General features: G+C 37.4%; 1 protein-coding gene across 7 annotated transcripts in view; it reads left to right on the top strand.

The window, feature by feature from the left end:
* Nucleotides 1-19003, top strand: part of Dtnb (dystrobrevin beta) — a 340951-nt gene that overhangs the window by 41079 nt on the left and 280869 nt on the right. The window contains exon 1 of one of the 7 annotated variants that reach the window (XM_010604847.3): nucleotides 3960-4066. The exons of the other annotated variants lie outside the window; for them this stretch is intronic. Within the exon in view, the coding sequence (XP_010603149.1) occupies nucleotides 4020-4066 (47 nt within the window). The 5' untranslated portion in view covers nucleotides 3960-4019. Of the gene's footprint in view, nucleotides 1-3959; nucleotides 4067-19003 lie in introns of those variants that run through there. 7 annotated transcript variants of the gene reach the window in all.

The raw sequence follows: 19003 nt of genomic DNA, 5'->3' as shown, positions 1-19003 counted from the left end.
TCGCCCTTAACTAGCCGGGCCTTGGGATTAGGGAGACCGTCCCGCATTCTTAGCCACGTTAATCGATTAGCTCCCCTGCTTAGGCAGCCTTCGTGGCCAGCGCGAGGGCCACGAAAGACTACTGTAAGACACAACCAAGATTTGTTGTTGGGGTGCTGACAATTTGTCCATGAAGGTATGGATAGAGATACAAAGCCGCATTGGATTCTGTGTCTCTAGTCTTAGTCACTTCTGTTCTCTCTGGTTTTTCTCCAGTACAGGGAAATTGAAGCGGTGACTTGCTTGGTTTTGGGACAAAGCAGGAAGGTTAAAGAAATCTTGTAGGAGGAATTTGGAAGAGTTTTGAAGGCTCTTCTGTGTGACCCTTAAAGAAGTGAGGGAAAACCAATTTGAAAAGAGGAAGTTTCCTTTCTTCCCAATTAGAATAAGCTGCGCGACCGTTCACTGCTAAATCCTCAGGATGTGGCGTGGCTTGCAGCAGTCATGCAATAAATGCTTACTGCGTGAATGAATGAGCAAAGCAAGGTTTTGCTACGTTTTGTCCAGGGCATTATCAGTCATGTAATGTTAGGCATGGTTGATTGGTTTCTGCTCTCGCTCTTGCTCTCCTCCCTTCTCCCCCCACCATACTTTGATTCTTAGGGCCAACCACTCCTTTTATGAGGTTACTTGAGATCATCACATTTTGGTCCTTCTCTCATTGGCGTTTTTCTTGTTTTTGTTTTGTACTGGGAATCGAACTTAGGACCTTGTGCCTTCTAGGCAGGTGCCGTGCCCCTGAGCTACATCCCTGGCCCTTGTGTGTTTGTGTTTTGAAACAGGGTCTCGCTGTGTAGTTCAGGCTGGCCTTGAACTCACTAGGCAGCCCAGTCTGGGCTCAAACTCTCATTGGCTTTTTAGGGGAGGAGGGAGAGTGCTTTTGTCCAGAGAACTCTTTTTCATTTTTATCCTGGCTCTTGGATCTTAGATGTTTGTGTCTTTGCTGTCCTGTGAGGGCTGGAATTCTACCTGACCTCTGCTTTGTTGGACTCTCCAGCTCCATGCTGCTGCTTCAGTCCCCTGGGTTGCAGCGCCTGTTAGGTTACTTTGTCTGCCAAATTAAAACTTGACCTTTTATGAGTTCTCTGAGGATATTTATCGGACATAAGTGGAATTGCCTTTGAAGGGGGTTATGCCATCAAGGTAGTGCTGGCATGTGCTTGCCTTTTATTTTATGCCTTTGATACTAATTTCTCAGGGCCTTAGTTTGCTCATGTAAAAACAAGGGTAGTACTAACCCAAGATTTAAAAATAAATATTTTCATTAGTACGTGTTTGCAGTACATAGTGATTACATTTGTTGTTGCCAGTTGGAACATGTGTATAACACATCTTAATTCTTTTTACTCCTCTCCACACCATCTCTTTGTCCTTTTTCTATGTACAAAAGGGCTCTTTCTGCTTCCTATTATCTTTTTTTATTTTGCTCTTTTTTTGAGACAGGGTCTCACTGTGCACTTCAGGCTGGCCTTGAACTCACTACGCAGCCCATGCTGTCCCTGAACTTGCAGCAATCCTTCTGCCTTAGCCTTTCAAGTGCTTTGATTCATTTTGCTCTTTGCTTAGATATTGGATTTCTCATATAAGAGAAACCATGCCATTTAAGCTTGTGTGTCTGATTTATACCAATTAATATTATGGTCTCAAGGGGCATCCATTTTCCCACTAATTAAAATATACCCTGTTGTGTATAAATTCCACATTTTCTTTATTCATTCATTAGTTGATGCACATATAGGCCACTTCCAAGTTTTAGCTGTAATAAATTATGTTGCTATAAACAAGGGCGTGTATGTATCATTGTAAATTGGTGTCTTCAACTCAGGAAGATATCTAGAAGAAAATAGCTGGGTTGAATGGAATTTTTATTTTTGTTTTTTGAGGAATCTCCGTACTGATTTCCATAGTGGTTGTACTAGTTTACATTTGTACCGACAATGTAGAAGAATTTCTTTTTCTATGCAGCCTTGCCAGCATTTGTTACTATTTGATTTCTTGAAGATAGCCATTTTTTTTTTCTGGTGTAAGATGAAGTCTCAGTATTGTGTTAAGTTGCATTTCTCTAATGGCCAGAAATATTGAACATTTTTCCATATATTTGTCCTTCTGAGAAATGTCTATTCATTTCAATTGTGTGTGCTTTATTTTTTGGTACCTGGGATCGAACTCAGGACCTTGCGCTTGTGAGACAGGTTAGTAGCACCACTGAGCTAAATTCCTGTTCCTCAGTTGTCTGTTTTTTGATTGAGTCTTTTATTTTGGGCAGGTAAATCTTTTTTTTTTTTTTTTTTTTTTTTTTTTTTGGTACTGGAAATCGAATTTGGGACCTTGTGCCTATGAGGCAGGTGGTGGCACCACTGAGCTAAATTAAATCCCTGGTGGTGGTGGGAAATAATTTTTTTGACTTCTTTATATAGTCTTGATATTAGTCCTCTGAGGTGTAGCTGGCAAAGTTTTTACCTATTCTGTAGATTTGTTGGTTGTTGCCTTTGGTGCGCAGAAACTTTTACATTTGATATAATCTCATTTGTTGATTCTTTTTTCATTTTTTTGGTGCTGGGGATTGAATTTGGGACCTTGCACTTGTGAGGCAGGCGGCGGCACCACTGAGCTAAATCCCTGGGCTTCATTTGTTGATTCTTGTTATATCTTGCACATTTGGAATTATGTTCAGAAACTCTTTGCCTATGCAGTGACTTCAGGAGTTTTACCTATTTTAATTAATTAATTATTTTTTTTGTACTGGGGACTAAACTCAGGACCTTTCACTTGCAAGGCAGATGCAGTGCCACTGAGCTAAATTCCCAGCCCTTACCTATTTTATTGTCCAGCATATTATTTTTTTAATATTTAGATCTTTGATCCATTTTGACTTCAGTGCATGTGAGAGGTATGGGTCTAGAGTCAATCTTCTGCATCAGTTTATCTACATTTCCCAGGACCGTTTGCTAAAGGGGCGCTTCCTCCAGCTAGGTTTTTGGCCCCTCAAAGATCAGATGGCTGATTGGGGCTGTTTCTGCATCCTCTGTTCTGTTGCACTGATCTACTGTCTGTTGTGCCATACTGTTTTTATTACTGTAGCTTTGTACTATAACTTGAAATTCAGGATTGTGAGGCCTCCTTCTTTGCTGTTGTTGCCCAGGATTATTTTTGCTATTCTGGGTCTCTTCTGGTTTCATATGAATTTAGGATCATTTTCTTTAGTTTTTTGAGAAGTGCTGTTGATATTTTGTTTGGGACTGCATTAAATCTATATATCAATTTTGAAAGTATGGCCATTTTGACAACACTGGATCTGCCTATCCAGGAATAGGGATGACTTTGCATTTTCTGATGTCCTCTTTGGCCACCTTTTTCAGAGTATTGTAATTTTCACTATAGAGCTCTTCTGCTTTCTTGGTTAGGTTAATTTCTAATTATTCAATTTTTCTTGATGCTATTGTGAATAGTATTGTTTTCCCAATTCTTTCTTGATGGGTCATTATTGGTGTAATGAATGTCGTTGATTTTTGTGTGTTGATTTTATATCCAGCTACATTTAGTTATTCTAGGAGTCTTTTTTGGGGTCTTCTCTGTAAAGGATCATGTCATCTGCAAGAATAATTAAGATTTGGCATTGTATTGTAAGTCTTGAAGAAATAAGTTAATTTCTTCATTTTAATCCTGGGTACTTCAGGGTGCAACCAGCAGGCATCTGTCTACTAGTTCTCATTTAGAGGTGCTTAGGTTCTGCAGTTTAGAGGACTTTTTCCAGGCTTATGTGGTGATATTTTATTTATATTTATTTTAAAATTAACTTTTGGGTGTACAGCTTATATATGATAAAGTGCAAAGATTTTGTGTGTATTTTATTTATTTCTAATTCTTCAGGTTTAAACCTGTGGCATCTCGTCCTGGCTGTGTATGTGTACTGTCCAGCTTCAGGAGTGCCTTTCACATTGGAGCTCCTGTGCCTGGCAGCTCCTGGAGACACAGTTTGTATGGTTGTGTCCCACACCTCTGCAGATGGCTCAGAACCCACTTGCTTGTAAGATATTCAAACAGTACAGTCCTCTCTTCCCTAACAAACTGTAGTTATTAGTTCATTGTCCTCTTTCCATCCTTTTCCTTTATGAATTTTCATGTTTATAAAGTTAATATAGAAAAAAGCATTAATACTCCTGTACATTAATTGTCTGTCTTGGTCTGCATCTTTTTTCCCCCTAACATTACTTTTGAGATCTTTCCGTGTTGAAACATAGAGATGTGCTCAAGTTTTCTTCACTACATGATCTCATAGTATGTTATAGTTTTAATATAATATATTTAAGTCTTTCTCATTAAAGGACATTGCTTAATAAAGGTAGAATTGCTGGGTCAGAGGGTTGCACATTTAAATTATAATTGATTTAACCATGTTGCTACTTGCAGATATAGACCATTTATTTTTAACTGTTGAGCATATTCAATTGTAGATTTATTATTTTTAAAAAATTTTTTTTCCTCATTGAGTTTATGGGTACATTTTAGGTATACAGTACAGTTACATTCATCATTGGGATCTTGTACATTTACATGACAGGTCTTGGTTCTCATTTTTTTCCCTTGTCCCTGCCCTCCCTTCACCCCCTCCTCCCCTCCCCATTTACAAACACTTTATTTTCATTTTCTTCTATTTTTTTCTTTTCCCTTATTACCTTTCCCCTACCCTTCCCCCTTTCCCTACACCTTTAGCCCTTTTCTTCCTATTTCACATTGTCAATTATCTCATTAGAATCTTATGTATTATTATAATTTATTCACACCAGAGAATCAATTGTAGATTTAAATCAGAGTTTTTATCCTTTTGCTGAGGAACAGTTTGGTTTCTTTGAATGCTTGCTAATGCTTTGATGGATATATGTTGGAAATGCATTCCGCCAGTCTGAGACTTTTCCTTTCTCTTTGTTAACTGTGGCATTGAATTTTGATGCCAAATTTATGAAAAATTTCTCTTTTTTAAGTTGCTTGTGTTTGTGTTTGTGTGTGTCTAGTTTAAGAAAATTTTCTCTACCACAAGATATTTTCTAAAAGTTTAAAGTTTTGCTTTCCATACAGAACTTTATTTTTATGTATGGTAAAATGAAGAAGTATATAGTGTATTGGATGACCAGTTTTTCATTACTTTTTAAATAATTTTCTTAGTGTGGTAAAATATGCATAATACACAGTTTATCATTTCTGCCATTTTTGTTTTTGTTTTTTTGATACTTGGGATCGAGCTCAGGACCTTGCGCTTGCAAGGAAGAAGTGCCACCACTGAGCTAAATCTCCAGCTCTTGCATTTCTGCCATTTTTAAGAGTACAGCTCTGTGTTGTTGCAACTGTAGCCACTGTTCCTCTCCAAAACTTCACTTTTCCCAAACTAATCTCTATATCCATTTAACAGTGACTTCCCTAACTGTTAATCCTGACAATCCATTGTTCTGCTTTCTGTCTTTATCCATTTCTGTTCTAGGTAGCTCCTTTAAGTAGAATATTGCATTTATTCTTTTGTTTCTGGCTTATTTAGGGTAAGGATTAGGGTATATAGGTGTGTGCATCATGCTCAGCTCGTGTTTATTTATTAATTTATTTATCCATTGGCAAATGTGAATGATGCTGCTATGAACATTAGTATACATGTATCTATTTAAACTCCTCATTTCAGATTTCAGTTCTTTTGTGTATGCTCACAAAGGGAATTGTCAGTGATACTTTTTTTTTGTACCAGGGATCGAACTCGGGTCCTTGCACTTGCCAGGCAGGCGTCGGAACCGCTGAGCTAAATCCCCAGCAGTGATACGTTTTTTTAAAAACAATTATATATATAACTGAATAAAAATAGAGCAGTACAACTTTGACCAAAATGACTGAATAGTGCATGGTTCTGTTGTTGTATTTCCTTGTTGTTAGTATCTCTTACTAGTGTGTTAGGTTTATTACGATTGACGAACCCATATAGATATATTATTAACTAAAGCCCATAATTTATGTGATGTACAGTTCCATGGGTTTTGACAAATATGTACTGTCATATATCATCTGTGTCATTGCCTGACTCTACATGTACTGTCATTACAGAATCATAAATAATAATTTTAATGCTCTAAACATCTTTTATACTTCTCTTAATCATTTTTCCCTTCCCTCACTAAGCTCCTGGCAACCTTTGATCATTTTAATGTCTTGAGTTTTGCCTTTGCAAAATGTTTTAAGTTGGAGTTATATTGTGTATAGCTGTCTCACACTTGTTTCTTTTACTTGATAATATGCATTTAAGGTTCCTCTGCATCTTTTTGTGGCTTGATAACTCGTTTCTTTTTAGCACTGTATAGTATTCCATTGTATGGAAATGTTCATTCATTCACCTACTGTAGGACGTTTTGGTTGCTTCTAGGTTTTGTCAGGTCTGAGTTAGCTGCTACAATTCTTTTTTTGGTACCGGGGATTGAACTCAGGACCTTGAACTTGGGAGGCAGGCACGGCATCACTAATCTAAATCCCTGGTCCTGAAATGTTTTTGTGTGGACAGAATTTTTTAGCTCACTTGGGTAAATAGCACGATGCTAGATCATGTGCCCCAAATGTGTTTAGCTGTATAGGAAACTGCTGAATTGGCTTCTGATGTGAGTACCATTTTGGGTTCCCAGTAATAAACAATTTTTTTTCAAGTACCCTAAGTGTTCCTATAAAGTAAGTCTTTGTCAGACTGTTCTGTAAAATTCACCTTCATCTGGAGTGAATTCATATTCACTTGTTGCCTTTGTTAGAATTGTATCACATGGGTTTTGAAGTTTTGATTTACAGTCTCATCTTGAGAGTGAATGCTTTTAATTTTGTTTTTTACCTCTGAGCCCTCTTCTCTGTGTGGTGGTATTTCAAGTGTCCAGCTGACCTTTGGGACCCTAGTCTAGCATCATATATGGTAATGGTTGGTCAGGAGTTCTGTCCTTGGAGGTAATTGGACTTTTAGATCTAGTCACAGACTGTGTGGCTTGACTCAGTCCCTGGTCAGGGGTCTGTGTTTGTCCCTTCTTACTTTTCTAAGCCCAGAGCATTATTTAAGCCTGACATTCTAGGTAGACTGGCAGCTCTAGCCTCATCCCTGGCCTTCAACAGCGAGTCGGGCTCAGGTGCCTCCCTTGCTGTTCTCCACCCTCCCTTGCTTTCTGTCCTGAGCATGTACAGTACATAGCTGGCTCTGGACTTAGAATCCAGCAAGCTTACAGCTTTGTCCTGCTCACAGCTTTGTGTGTCAGTTGTTTCTCATCTAAAAGAAGGCTTATCATGTTTTTAGAGCCTTACTTTTTTTTTTTTTTTTGGTTTTTTGAGACAGGGTCTCACTCTGTAGTTGAGACTGACCTGGAACTCACTATGTAGCCCAGGCTGGTCACGAACTCACAGTGATCCTCCTGCCTCAGCCTCCGGAGTGCTGGGATTACAGGCGTGCGCCGTCATGCCCAGCTTGCCTTCGTTTTTTTTACTTTTATTTTAAAAATATTTTTTTGTGGAAAGGAAAACATCAAAGTATCTACTTATTAGCTACTTTAACTAGGAGACTTAATTGACCAGCCTTCTTTTTCAACATTATATTACTTATTGTCGTTGTCATTATTGTCATTGTTACTGTTATTATTTGTTGTTGCATCACCTGGGCCCTCGAGTCTAAATGTTGAGTATCAGTACAGATAATGGGCATTTTGATCTGTTTTCTGAATGGGGATGCTTCCAGGGTGTTTCTCTTAGAGGTGATGTGTCCTGAAGGTTTCTGGTAAATGTCTTTTGTCAATTAATAAACTTAAATTTGTTAATTTAAATACTACTACATTTTCTTTTGTTCTATTTTATTTTTATTTTTATTATTATTTTTTTTTTGTACCATGGATTGAACTTGGGACCTTCCGCTTGCATAGCAGGTGGCGGAACCACTAAGCTAAATCCCCAGGTTTCTGTTCTTGATATGTGTTTTTATTGGGTATTAAATTTTATCAAGGGCTCTTTTTAACTTTTTGCATTTTGTTGAAATTGTCACTTTTTCTGTTAATATGTTACAAGTAGGACACGCCTTTCTGTGTTGTAGTTACCTGAGAAACGGATTGTATATGATATACTTGTTAATAGTCTTTAAAGAAAATGCATTTTTATTTTGAATTTTTGTGTATTAACAATACTTTAGATAAAATACAACTGAAATACTGCGATAATAAAGTTTGGACTACATATCCTTGTAGCGACCTTGACTATAATTAAAAAATGCTCTATAATCTAAAAGTGCAGTGTGATAAAATAGTACCTGATAATATTAATAATGATAGCTAACATTTATCAGGGTATTATTTTGTGCCAGGCCTTGTGCTGAATGTATTATATGATTTATTTAATATTTGCCACAGCTGTACAAGTTTCTACTTAATTATTCAGCATTGGGTAGTAGAGTACAGTTCTTTTGTTTTTTATCAGAACCTAGAGAATGCTGTCAGATTAGTAAAAAGTAAATCTCTAGGTTTTATGTTTATTTTCATTGGCATTTCTTTAAATCTAAAAGAGAAGTATTAGAGGAAGGTACTTGAGCGTTTTCCTGCAATACGCAGGAAATTAATTCTTTTTCAAGACAGTTTGGCTAGTTTTAAGTGGGTGTTAGGGATGCTCTCAGCCTTCTCTAGCTGCTGCCTTCAATGGATATGCAGAGAATACCTGTCAGGCTTTGCTGGGGACTGAACTTGCACAAGAATTTTCAGTACCTGGATGATTTCATGTAATAGATAGGAGGGTTACATTTCCACAGCTTTCTCTCCCTTTACTTTAGTCTTTACTGTGACAGTTACTTAACCTCTGTCTGCAGACTTCATCCAACTCTGGAATACACTGTCTTCCTAGAAGAGTACAGACTAAAAGGACTTCTTGTTGTACTCTGTACAGACCCCATTAACTGCACCACAGTTTGGGACCTAACTTTTTTTTTTTAAATTCCTAAATGTGGCACAGTAGGAAAGAAGAAAATAGGCTTTGGAGGCACCTCATTGGCTAACTGCACAATTTACCAGATTAGTAATCTTAGGCCAAGTTATTTAACCACTTAGACTCTCAATTTCCTTATCTAGTATTTATAATCCCAGTTTGTTGTTTAAGCCTAGCATGGTTGTATCTTCTCATTTTTTGAGGCACCTCATTGGCTAACTGCACAAGTTACCAGATTAGTAATCTTAGGCCAAGTTATTTAACCACTTAGACTCTCAATTTCCTTATTCTAGTATTTATAATCCCAGTTTGTTCTTTAAGCCTAGCATGGTTGTATCTTCTCATTTTTTTTTTTTTTTTGAGTCAGGGTCTTGAGGGTAGCCTTGAGCTTGGTGTGTAGCTCTTGCTGTCCTCAGATAATTGATTCTCCTGCCTCAGCCTCCTGAATGCTAAGATTATAGGTGTGTGCTACCCCCCCTCGGTTTTTTTTTTGTTTTTTGTTTTTTGCGACAGGGTCTTACTGTGTAGTTAAGACTGATCTGGAACTCACTACGTAGCCCAGGCTGGTCTCGAACTCACAGTGATCCTCCTGCCTCAGCCTCCCGAGCGCTGGGGTTCTACAAGTATGCTCCACCACACCCGGCCCTGCCTTTTTTAAAAGCAGTAGTTTCTAAAGTGGGAGCCATGCAAAATGATACTTTAGGCAAGGTATACCAAGAAAACTTAAGCAATTAAGGCTTATTGCTGTTTTACTTTGCTCCATCTGTGTGTCTGATGACCTGCCTTTTTTGCAGTAGGCCAGTGAGTGTGAGGGGAGTGGGATGTGTGTAATGTGATAGGCCTTTGTCGTTTACTCAGGTTGAGTTAGAACATATTGCATTTCCCTCTGCCTAGTTTAATGGTCTTTCAGAAGATTATATTATCTGATTTGGGTGAAATGAATCTTGCTAAATAGAGGAATAGCTCAACAAACTTCACTTTGCAGTTTTTTTGCAAGATGCAGAGTCAACTGAAGTTTGAAGTAATAGTACAAACACACTTGAAGAGCAAGAAAACAAGCAGACTGGATACTTACACTCCTATTATGAGCTAGTCAGTGAAATGCAAAATGGAGAAACGATAATCTGATCAGTTGATGGAAGAATCAGTAAAAAATACCCTTATGATTATTAAAAATACTGAGTATATTGTGCCTTAAGATATTTGGCTGATGATATGAATGAGCTATTATCATTTGAGATAGTTAAAAATGAAGCATTCAGAATATGAAGACAAAGATTTTTTTTCGGTAATGGTTGCAGCTATATACTGATTGATCTACTACTTTAAAATTTTATTAAGCTTAACAAAAATCTTTTTTTTTGGTACCAGGGATTGAACTTAGGACCTTGTGCTTGTGAGGCAGGCAGCAGAGCCACTGAGCTAAATCCCTGGCCCTTAACAAAAAATCTTTTAAAATTTTATTTTGAGGTTTCTTATTTTAGAAGTAAAAGAAAAAAAAGCTACAAACTTTCTTGTTTCTTTTGGTACTGGAGATCGATCTTGGGTCCTTGCACTTGCAAGGCAGGTGGTGGAACCACTGAGCTAAACCTCTAGCCCAGCCATAAACTTTTGTTCTTCCTATTTTGGTAAAATGGCTGATACAAAGTAATTATGCATCCTTTGTTAGCAAATATTGTTGGAGTACTGTTTGAAGAAATTGCTGAATTATAGAGTTTGTGAGAGTTATGGTATATTTGGTTAAGGAACAGAGCTTATGGTAGTGGTTATATTGTTTCAATAATAAAATATATGGAGTACTGCCTTTCCCCAAAACCACAAAAGAGAAGATTTACCAAAAATATACTAAGAGTAAATGAGTTTCAATGAAGTAGGACATAAAAAGTGTAAAGAAGATTCAGCCTAATGAATAAAGCATACCCAGTAGGTTGGTGTCCGTCTGCAGTCACATGATTGTGCTTTCGTCTCCAGAGGTACTCACTTTTTTACATTTGGTGATTATCATGCCCAAGTACTTCTTTATACTTTGGCTCTATACATGTGAATTCCTAAGTAATATCTCGTATTCAAACCAGGGCTGGGGAGAGGTATAGGAAGTATGTAGGCCCTCAGTGTGAGGAGGCCCTCGTGCTCGGACTTACATGACTGAGAGTGATGCATCCTTTGGTTTACTTTGCTCCCTGTACTGTAGTCCCAATCTTGCTTATGTTAACCTGTGTACTTTTAAGCATTATGTAAATGGTATGTTTATTCTCTTGCAACTTTTTCACTTAATATTGTGAAACTACAGGTAGCTTTGTTGTATAATGCTTTATTGTGTGGTTGACTATACTACAATTTTATTTTCCTTTTTTGTTATCAGGGATCGAACTCAGGACCTTGTGGGTGCGACGCAGGAGGCAGCACCACTGAGCCAAATCCCTGACCCATCCCTCCTCTTCTTTTTTTTTTTTTTTTTTTTTTTTTTTTTTTTTTTTTTTTTTTTTTGTGGTGCTTGGATTGGATTGAACTCAGGGCCTCATACACGCTAGATAAAAGCCCCAGAACTGAGCTACATTCTTAGCCCACTTGCATTTCTTTATACTCTTAGCTGTGAATCCTTGAGTTGTGTGTGCACCTTTTTATGTTCTCCCTTTTTGTTTCTTCTGTGAATTTCCTGATCAGATCTTATGTCAGTGTTACTGCTTTGTGTTAGTGCTGTGTCTATTCTATATTCTGGTCATTTGGTTGTGTTAATTGCAGATCTCTTTTCCCAGTCTATGAGAAAAGTCTTGTCTTTCATTTTCTATTGGGTCTTTTGATGTATAATCTTTAAAAACAAATAAACTTATCAGTCTTTTTTGTTTGTTTGTTTAGAAACTCCTTCCTTAAAAATACATGTTAGTGCTGGGTGTGGTGGCATATGCCTGTAATACTAGCACTCAGGAGGCTGAGGCAGGAGGATTGCTGTGAGTTCAAGGCTAGCCTACGCTAAATAGTGAGACCCTGTCTCAAAAATCCTAAAAATAAAAAGTACACACACTGAGTCTGAGAAACGTGACTATCATGGAAACTAATGCACAGAGGTGCTCTTGTTTTATGCTGCCCACATCTAGTGGGAAATTCTACATAAGGTCTCCTCCAGTTGCCCTGGGATCTTGTAATTAACAAGTCCTGCTCATTTCCCAGCTAGCTTTATCACATCCTATTTCCTGTATCAATTCCATCACTCCCAAAAAGGAACCCTGCACCCATTTCCCTCCTGCCAACCTCTGGAAACCAGTGATTATTTTCTGTTGCTATAGATTTGCCTACCCTGGATATGTCATATAAACAGAATAGTATAATATGTAGCCTTTTGTGATTGAACTGTTTCATCATAATGTTTTCATAGTTCTTACATGTGAATACTGTTTTATGGCTGAATAGTACTCCATCATATATACACATTAGTTTGTGTGACTGTATTGTAGTTTGATCTTGGCATCATTCGTTGAAAAGACTGACTTTTGTTGAATGAATTGTCTTGGTATGTTTAAAAATCACCTGACCATAAGGATAAAGATGTGTTTATGGGCTCTCAATTCCATAATTCATATTAAATCCTTGTGCCAGTATTGTGCTATCTACTGTGGTATAGTAGTTTTCAATACATTCATGGATTTGATTTGCTTAATATTCTGTTGAGGTCATGAACATTTGTTGGTAATTTGTTTGTTTGTCCCCCTCCCTTCCCTTCCCCACTCCTCCTCTTCTTTGACCGGGTTTGTATTTCAGCCTGGCCTTTGTCTCACTATGCAGTTAGGCTGGCCTTGAGTTGGCAGTGATCTTCCTGCATCTCTAGCTCTCTCTCTCTTTTAAAATTTTATTTTGAGACAGTCTCCCTAGGTTGCCCAGGCTGTCCTTAAACTTGTGCTCTTCCTGCCTCAGCCTTCTTAGTGGCTGGGATTATAGATACATGCCACCATGCTGGCTCCATGGTATTTCTTTTAATGTTCATGTGTTTTGTAGTGATGTTTCCTCTTTCATTAGTGATATTGGTAGTTTATACCTTCTTTAGTTTTTAAATTTTTGTCTTACTTATCAATTTTATCCATCTTTTAAAAGAACCAGCATTTAGTTTCATTGATTTGTCTCTTTCTCTAAGCGAATTCTAGCTTAAATCCAGTATGGTCAGATAACATACCATGTTTGATATCTGTTCTCTTGAATTTGCTAATGTTTGTTTTATAGTCTAGGATATGGTCTTTGGTGCATGTTTCATGTGCAGTTGAGAAGAGCATGCACTTTTTCATTGTTGAGTACAGTGTTCTATAGATACCAGTTATCTCCTTGGTTGATGATATTGCTCAGTTCTTGCACATCCTTGTTATTTTTTTCTCTACCCCTTTCATTGGGTTGTTTCATACGTTTGCAGAGCACTTGGATTGTTTTGGCACATTCTACCTTTTATCTTGGAATCTTCTGATTAAAAAAATAATTGAAGACCTCAGGGTTCACTCTATGTCATAAAGTTGTCATTGTTGACAAATGCGCAGCATCGTGTATCCACCATTAGAGTGTTGTACACAATTGTTTCACTGCTGTAAAAATTCCTGTGTACTTCATATACTCAGCTCTTCCCCACTTCCCCCAAGCCTCTAGCATCCGCTGGTTAGTTTTGCTTTCTCTAGAAGGTCGTAAAATTAGGATCATGCAGTATGTAGCCTTTTTTAGACTGGCTTTTTGCACTTAGCAATATGCATTTAATCTTCCTCTATATCATTTCATGACTTGATACTCCATTCTTTTTATTGCTGAACAGAGTACTGCAGTTTATGCATTTACTGATTCAAGGGTGTTTTTGTTGTTTCCAGGTTTTGGCAACTAAAAATAAGGCTAGTATAAACATTTGGAAGCAGGTTTTGTCTAGACATAAATTTTCAATTCAGTTGAGTAAATACCTAGTAGTACAGTTTCTGAGTTACATGGTAGGACTGATTAGCTTTGTAAGAAACTGCCTGACGTTTCTTGGACGAATCTGTGCATTCTCACCAGTAACAGATGAGAGTTTCTTTGGCTGTTCCTCCTTGACCGCATTTGATATTGTCATTTTTTTTTTAATTTTAGCTATTGTAAAATAGGCATAAAATGGTATCTCTTTTTTGTTTTGTTATTTTCTAATAACAGACAGTACTGAAATGTTTTTCACATGCTTATTTATCATCTTTGGTGAGGCATTTGATCAGATATTTTGATAATTTTTTAATTGGGCTGTTTTCTTTTATTGAGTTTATTGGTACATTCTAGATATACAGTACAGTTATATTCATTACTGGGATCTTGTACCTTTACATGACAGGTCTTGGTTCTCATTTTTTCCCCTTGTCCCTGCCCTCCCTTCACCCACTCCTCCCCTCCCCATTTACAAATACTTTATTTCCATTTTTTTCATTTTCTCATATTTTTTTCTTTTCCCTTATTACCTTTCCCCTACCCTTCCCACTTTCCCTACAGCTTTAGCCCTTTTCTTCCCATTTCACAATGTCAGTTATCTCATTAGGATCTTGTGTACTATTAGTTTTTCACACCAGAGAAGCTATTCGGTATTTACACGTGTGACTTATTTATTTCACTTAGGAGTATATCCTCAATGTGTATCCATTTTCCTATGAATGACTCTTAATTTCTCATTTTTTATGGCTGAGTAGTATTCCATTTTGTAGAAAAACCACATCTTCTTTATCCAATCTCCAACTGATGGGCAAATGGGCTGTTTCCTTGTTTTAGCTATTACAAACTGTGCTGCTATAAACATAGGTGCGCATATGTCACTGTGGTATGATTCTTTTAATTCTTTTGGAAAGCTTTCTTTTTTTTAAATTGGGCTGTTTTCTTATTGAGTTCTTGTGTAATTTGAATACAAGTCTTTAAATCAGACATGTATTTTGAAAATACTGTATTTTATTTCACTCTAGGGTCTGTCTTTTTATTGTCTTAGTAGTTTCTTCTTCCGAGCAGTTAATTTTGATAAAATTCAGTGTAACAGTTTTTTGTGTCATGGATTATTGCCTCTGGCATTGTATCTAAAAATCCATTATTTTGTTTGGTTTTGGGTTCAGGACATTAAACAGCCTCTTCTAGAAACTTCTAGTTGTTTTAGCCTGTTTTAGATTTATGATATGTTGCTTACATTCTGATAAGTAGGACTCTGGCCTTTATACTTTGTGGATGAAGCCTGTGTTCTGAACCTTTAAATTAGGTGCAGTGAAGCTCCTGCCTGAGCAGGGTGATTACGACCCACTGAAGACTGACGTGTGTAAGCACAGCTTAGTGAGTCTGAGGATTAACTGTAGGGAAAAGGGGTGGAGCGTCCTGAGATCATAGAATTTTATTTGTTCATTAATACAGATGAATATTTTGACAGTTGAAATGGGAAAAAAGGGTGGATATGAGGAAGGAAATAGCAAGGTTTGAAATTAAAGTTAGCACGTGAAGGGAATGATAGGCATTATAGTGATCTGTAGATTATGTGGGCACGGTGACAGAAGTCAAGTGGAAGGAAGTAGATGTGCTTGCCTTGCTGAAAATGTTGATCTTCAGAGTCCTATCAGAATGACAAAGGCATATTAATTTGTGACAGTAGGGTTAGATCCTTGTTGGAACCACTAAAAGCATAAATTAGAAAAATGCAGATATTAGTACATGTAAAGCACTGGCCTAATCATTTATAATAGTCTTACTTTATATGTACCACATAAATTTGGGTTTTAAGTGATCTGAATTGTAAGCTTTGTTGAAATAAAGAGACATAATGTCTGACTCCTCCCAGTAGGTGACACTTAGACAGGAATTTGTGTGCAAACCAGGAGAGACTGGGAAGTGAGCTAGGGAAGGGAAGATAGCAGGCAAGGGGTTTCTTATCAAGTGCATTACCAGTGTGGGTAACTGGAACTTACTCCCACTGGGAAACCCTGCGAGCTGCTGTAAATGCATGTCTTTAGAGGAGGTGAGTAGCTGTAGAATTCATAAACCATCTTCATCAATCATTGGATGATTGATTATGTCTGTGGGATGATAGATCTCTGATATTTTAGCCTTGCCACAAAGGGAACTAAATAGACTTTAGAGATTAGAAAAAGCCCTTAGGTATGAAGAAGAGGAGGAGGAGGAGGAGGAAGAGATACAGAGAGGGAGAGGGAGGGGGAAGACAGGTAAATACTTACTATTTTTTTTTTTTTTTTTTTTTTTTTTTTTTTTTTTTTTTTTTTTTTGTTGTTGTTGTTGTTTTTTTGCAGTGGGAGTTGAACTTAGGGCCTCACGCTTGCCAGGCAGGCGCTGCACTGCTGAGCTGTATCTCTGGCCCATTTAGGGGATATTTTGATTTTCTCTTGAATACTTTGCCACACACTTCCAGTAACCTTAGCAACTCCAGTTCCTCCTCTTCCTTGTTTTTCTTTTAGTGGATTTAAGTCTGGTCTGGTTAAGGCCTCACTAGCCACATTGAAATCATATGCAACTTTGGTTCATTTTTTTATGGTGCTGGGGATTGAACCCAAGACCCAACTACTAGGCAAGCATTGTACCACTGAGCAACACTCCCAGCATCAACTCATTTTCTGTAGCTCATCATTTCTAAAATTTATTCAAGCAGTACATTAGAACTGGCTCTTTGGAAGATTAAATCATGAGTCATGAGAGAGTAACTCTGAATCAACAAATTTACCATCCTTATCCTTGGCCCCCAAGTGTAGCATTCCCAAGTCCATTCCAAGGTGTGTCTCCCAATTCATGTCGGTTCATATCAGAAGGTTCAGAAGCTATTTTGGTGAATCATTCCTTTCCACAGGCAGGGACAGTACCTCCCTGGTCCACCAGTGCCAAGACTTCACCCTAGTCCTTAGCTTAGTAATGATGGGGTAGCAATAGATCTTGTGAAGGATAAACATCTGAGATATATTTCAGAAGAAGCCTCTGTATGGTCTCTAGGTGAGAGAGACTGCTGTCTTGTAGCCAGAGGAAAACAGCTCTTTAATATTTTTTGTGTACATAGATTTTTCTCCCCTTATACAGAAAAATAGCCTCCCCACTGTCAGCATCCCCTACCAGAGTTACATGTTTGTTAGAATTGGTGAATGCCCATTGACACATCACCAAAGTCTACAGCTTATATTAAGGTTTATTCCCAGTGTTGTATGTTCTATGAATTTGGACAGATTGTATAGTAACATGAATTTGCCATTAGAGTATCATACAGAATAGTTTCACTGCATCCAATACTGTGCTCTGCTGCTTTATACCCCACTCCTCCCTCACAGCTCTCAGCAACCACTGGTCTTACTGTCTCCATAGTTTTTCCTTTTCTGAATGTCCTGTTGTTAAAACTATACAGTATGTAGTCTTTTCATTTTGCCTTCTTTCACTTAGTAATATGCATTTCCTCCACATCTTTTTAAAGATAAATTAGTAGCCGGGGATTTAGCTCAGCGGTTCAGTGGCCTGCCTTGCAAGCGCAAGGACCCAAGTTCAATCCCCGGTACCAAAAAAAAACAAAAAAAAAACAACTTTGTTAGTACACTTCTGACATACATAATGTTCACATTCATCAGAAGGAATTTGTACATGTACATAATATATCTTAATTCTTTTTCCCATTCTCTCTTCCTTCCATCTCCCTTTAGAAAAATTTGTTTCTATTGCTTTTCTTCCATATTTGATTGATTGATTGGTTGGTACTAGGGATTGAACCTTGGACCTTGTGCTTGTGAGGCAGGCAGTGGAACCACTGAGCTAAATCCCTGGCCCCCCAATTCTTTAAAAAAAATCCCTTTTCCCTCCTTTTCCTCCCCATCCCTGTCCCCTCCCTTCTTCCCCTTCCCATGAACATTTTCTTCCTATTTCCCAATATCTGTCATCCATTTTGGTCTTCATTTACGCTTTGGGTTTCTCACACAAGAGAAATAATGTGATATTTAAACATGTGTGTCTGATTTATTTCACTCAAAATTATGCTGTCAAGGTACATCTATTTATCTAAAAATTTCTTAAGTCCTTCCTTCTTTATGGCAATGTAGTACTCCAGTGGGGTATTGAGGTCCCACATTGTGATTGTCTGATTATTCATATGTATTAATGTGTGTTTTATATAGTTGGGTATGCTAGTATTTGATGAATATATGTTTATGATTGTTATCTCTTCCTCTTGGATTGTTCCCTTAACAAGTTTGTAGTGACCTTCTTTGTCTGTTTTGAAAAGACTGGTTTGAAATCCACTTTGTCTGTAAATAGAATAGCTGCCTTTGCATTTTCCAGGTTTTTGTTGCATTGAGTATTGTTTTCTACCCTTTAACTTTGTCTATGAATTTCTCTTGGAGTTAAATGTGTTTCTTATATGCAACATATTGTTGAATCTTGTTTCTTGACCCATTCTGCCAATCTGGTTCTTTTCATTGGTGAATTGAGACAATTCACACTGATGGTTATCACTGAGATGAACTGACTCATCCTTGTCATGTAATTTTCCCTTTGTTGGTCCCTTTTTTTCCCTTCTGTTTAATTGCATGCTTTGCCTGGTGGATTCATTCCACTGGGATTCATGGAATTTTTGTCTTTGTTATCTTTTTCTAAAATGTTCTTCAAAACTTTTTGGAGTGCTGGTTTGGTGGTCATGAACTTCTTCAAGTGTTCTTTATCATAGAAGTATCTTATTTCTCTATAAATTTTGAAAGATAATTTTGTGTGATACATCATCCTGAGTTGATCTTCACTCCAAGCTCTTCTTGACTTAATAAGGGTTTGTGTTGAGAAATCTGCTGTGATTCTGATTTTTTTTTATAGATGATTTGTTTCTTTTCCCTGATAGCTTTTAATATTCTTTTCTTGTGTTGAATTTCATGAATCTTGATTATTATACATCATGGTGTAGTTATTTTGTGATCATTGCTAATTGGTGTTCTGTATGCCTCAGTTCTCTATCAAAATCATTTTCCATGTTTGGGAAGTTTCCTGGTATTACTTCTGTGAACAGGTTTTTTTTTTTTTTTTGTTT

The sequence above is a fragment of the Fukomys damarensis genome, unplaced genomic scaffold (genome assembly GCF_012274545.1).
Source record: "Fukomys damarensis isolate Sample0158 unplaced genomic scaffold, DMR_v1.0_HiC HiC_scaffold_2, whole genome shotgun sequence".
Lineage (NCBI taxonomy): Eukaryota > Metazoa > Chordata > Mammalia > Rodentia > Bathyergidae > Fukomys > Fukomys damarensis.
The sequence above is the reverse complement of the archived record's forward strand: the minus strand, read 5'-3'. Positions and strand labels throughout refer to the sequence as shown.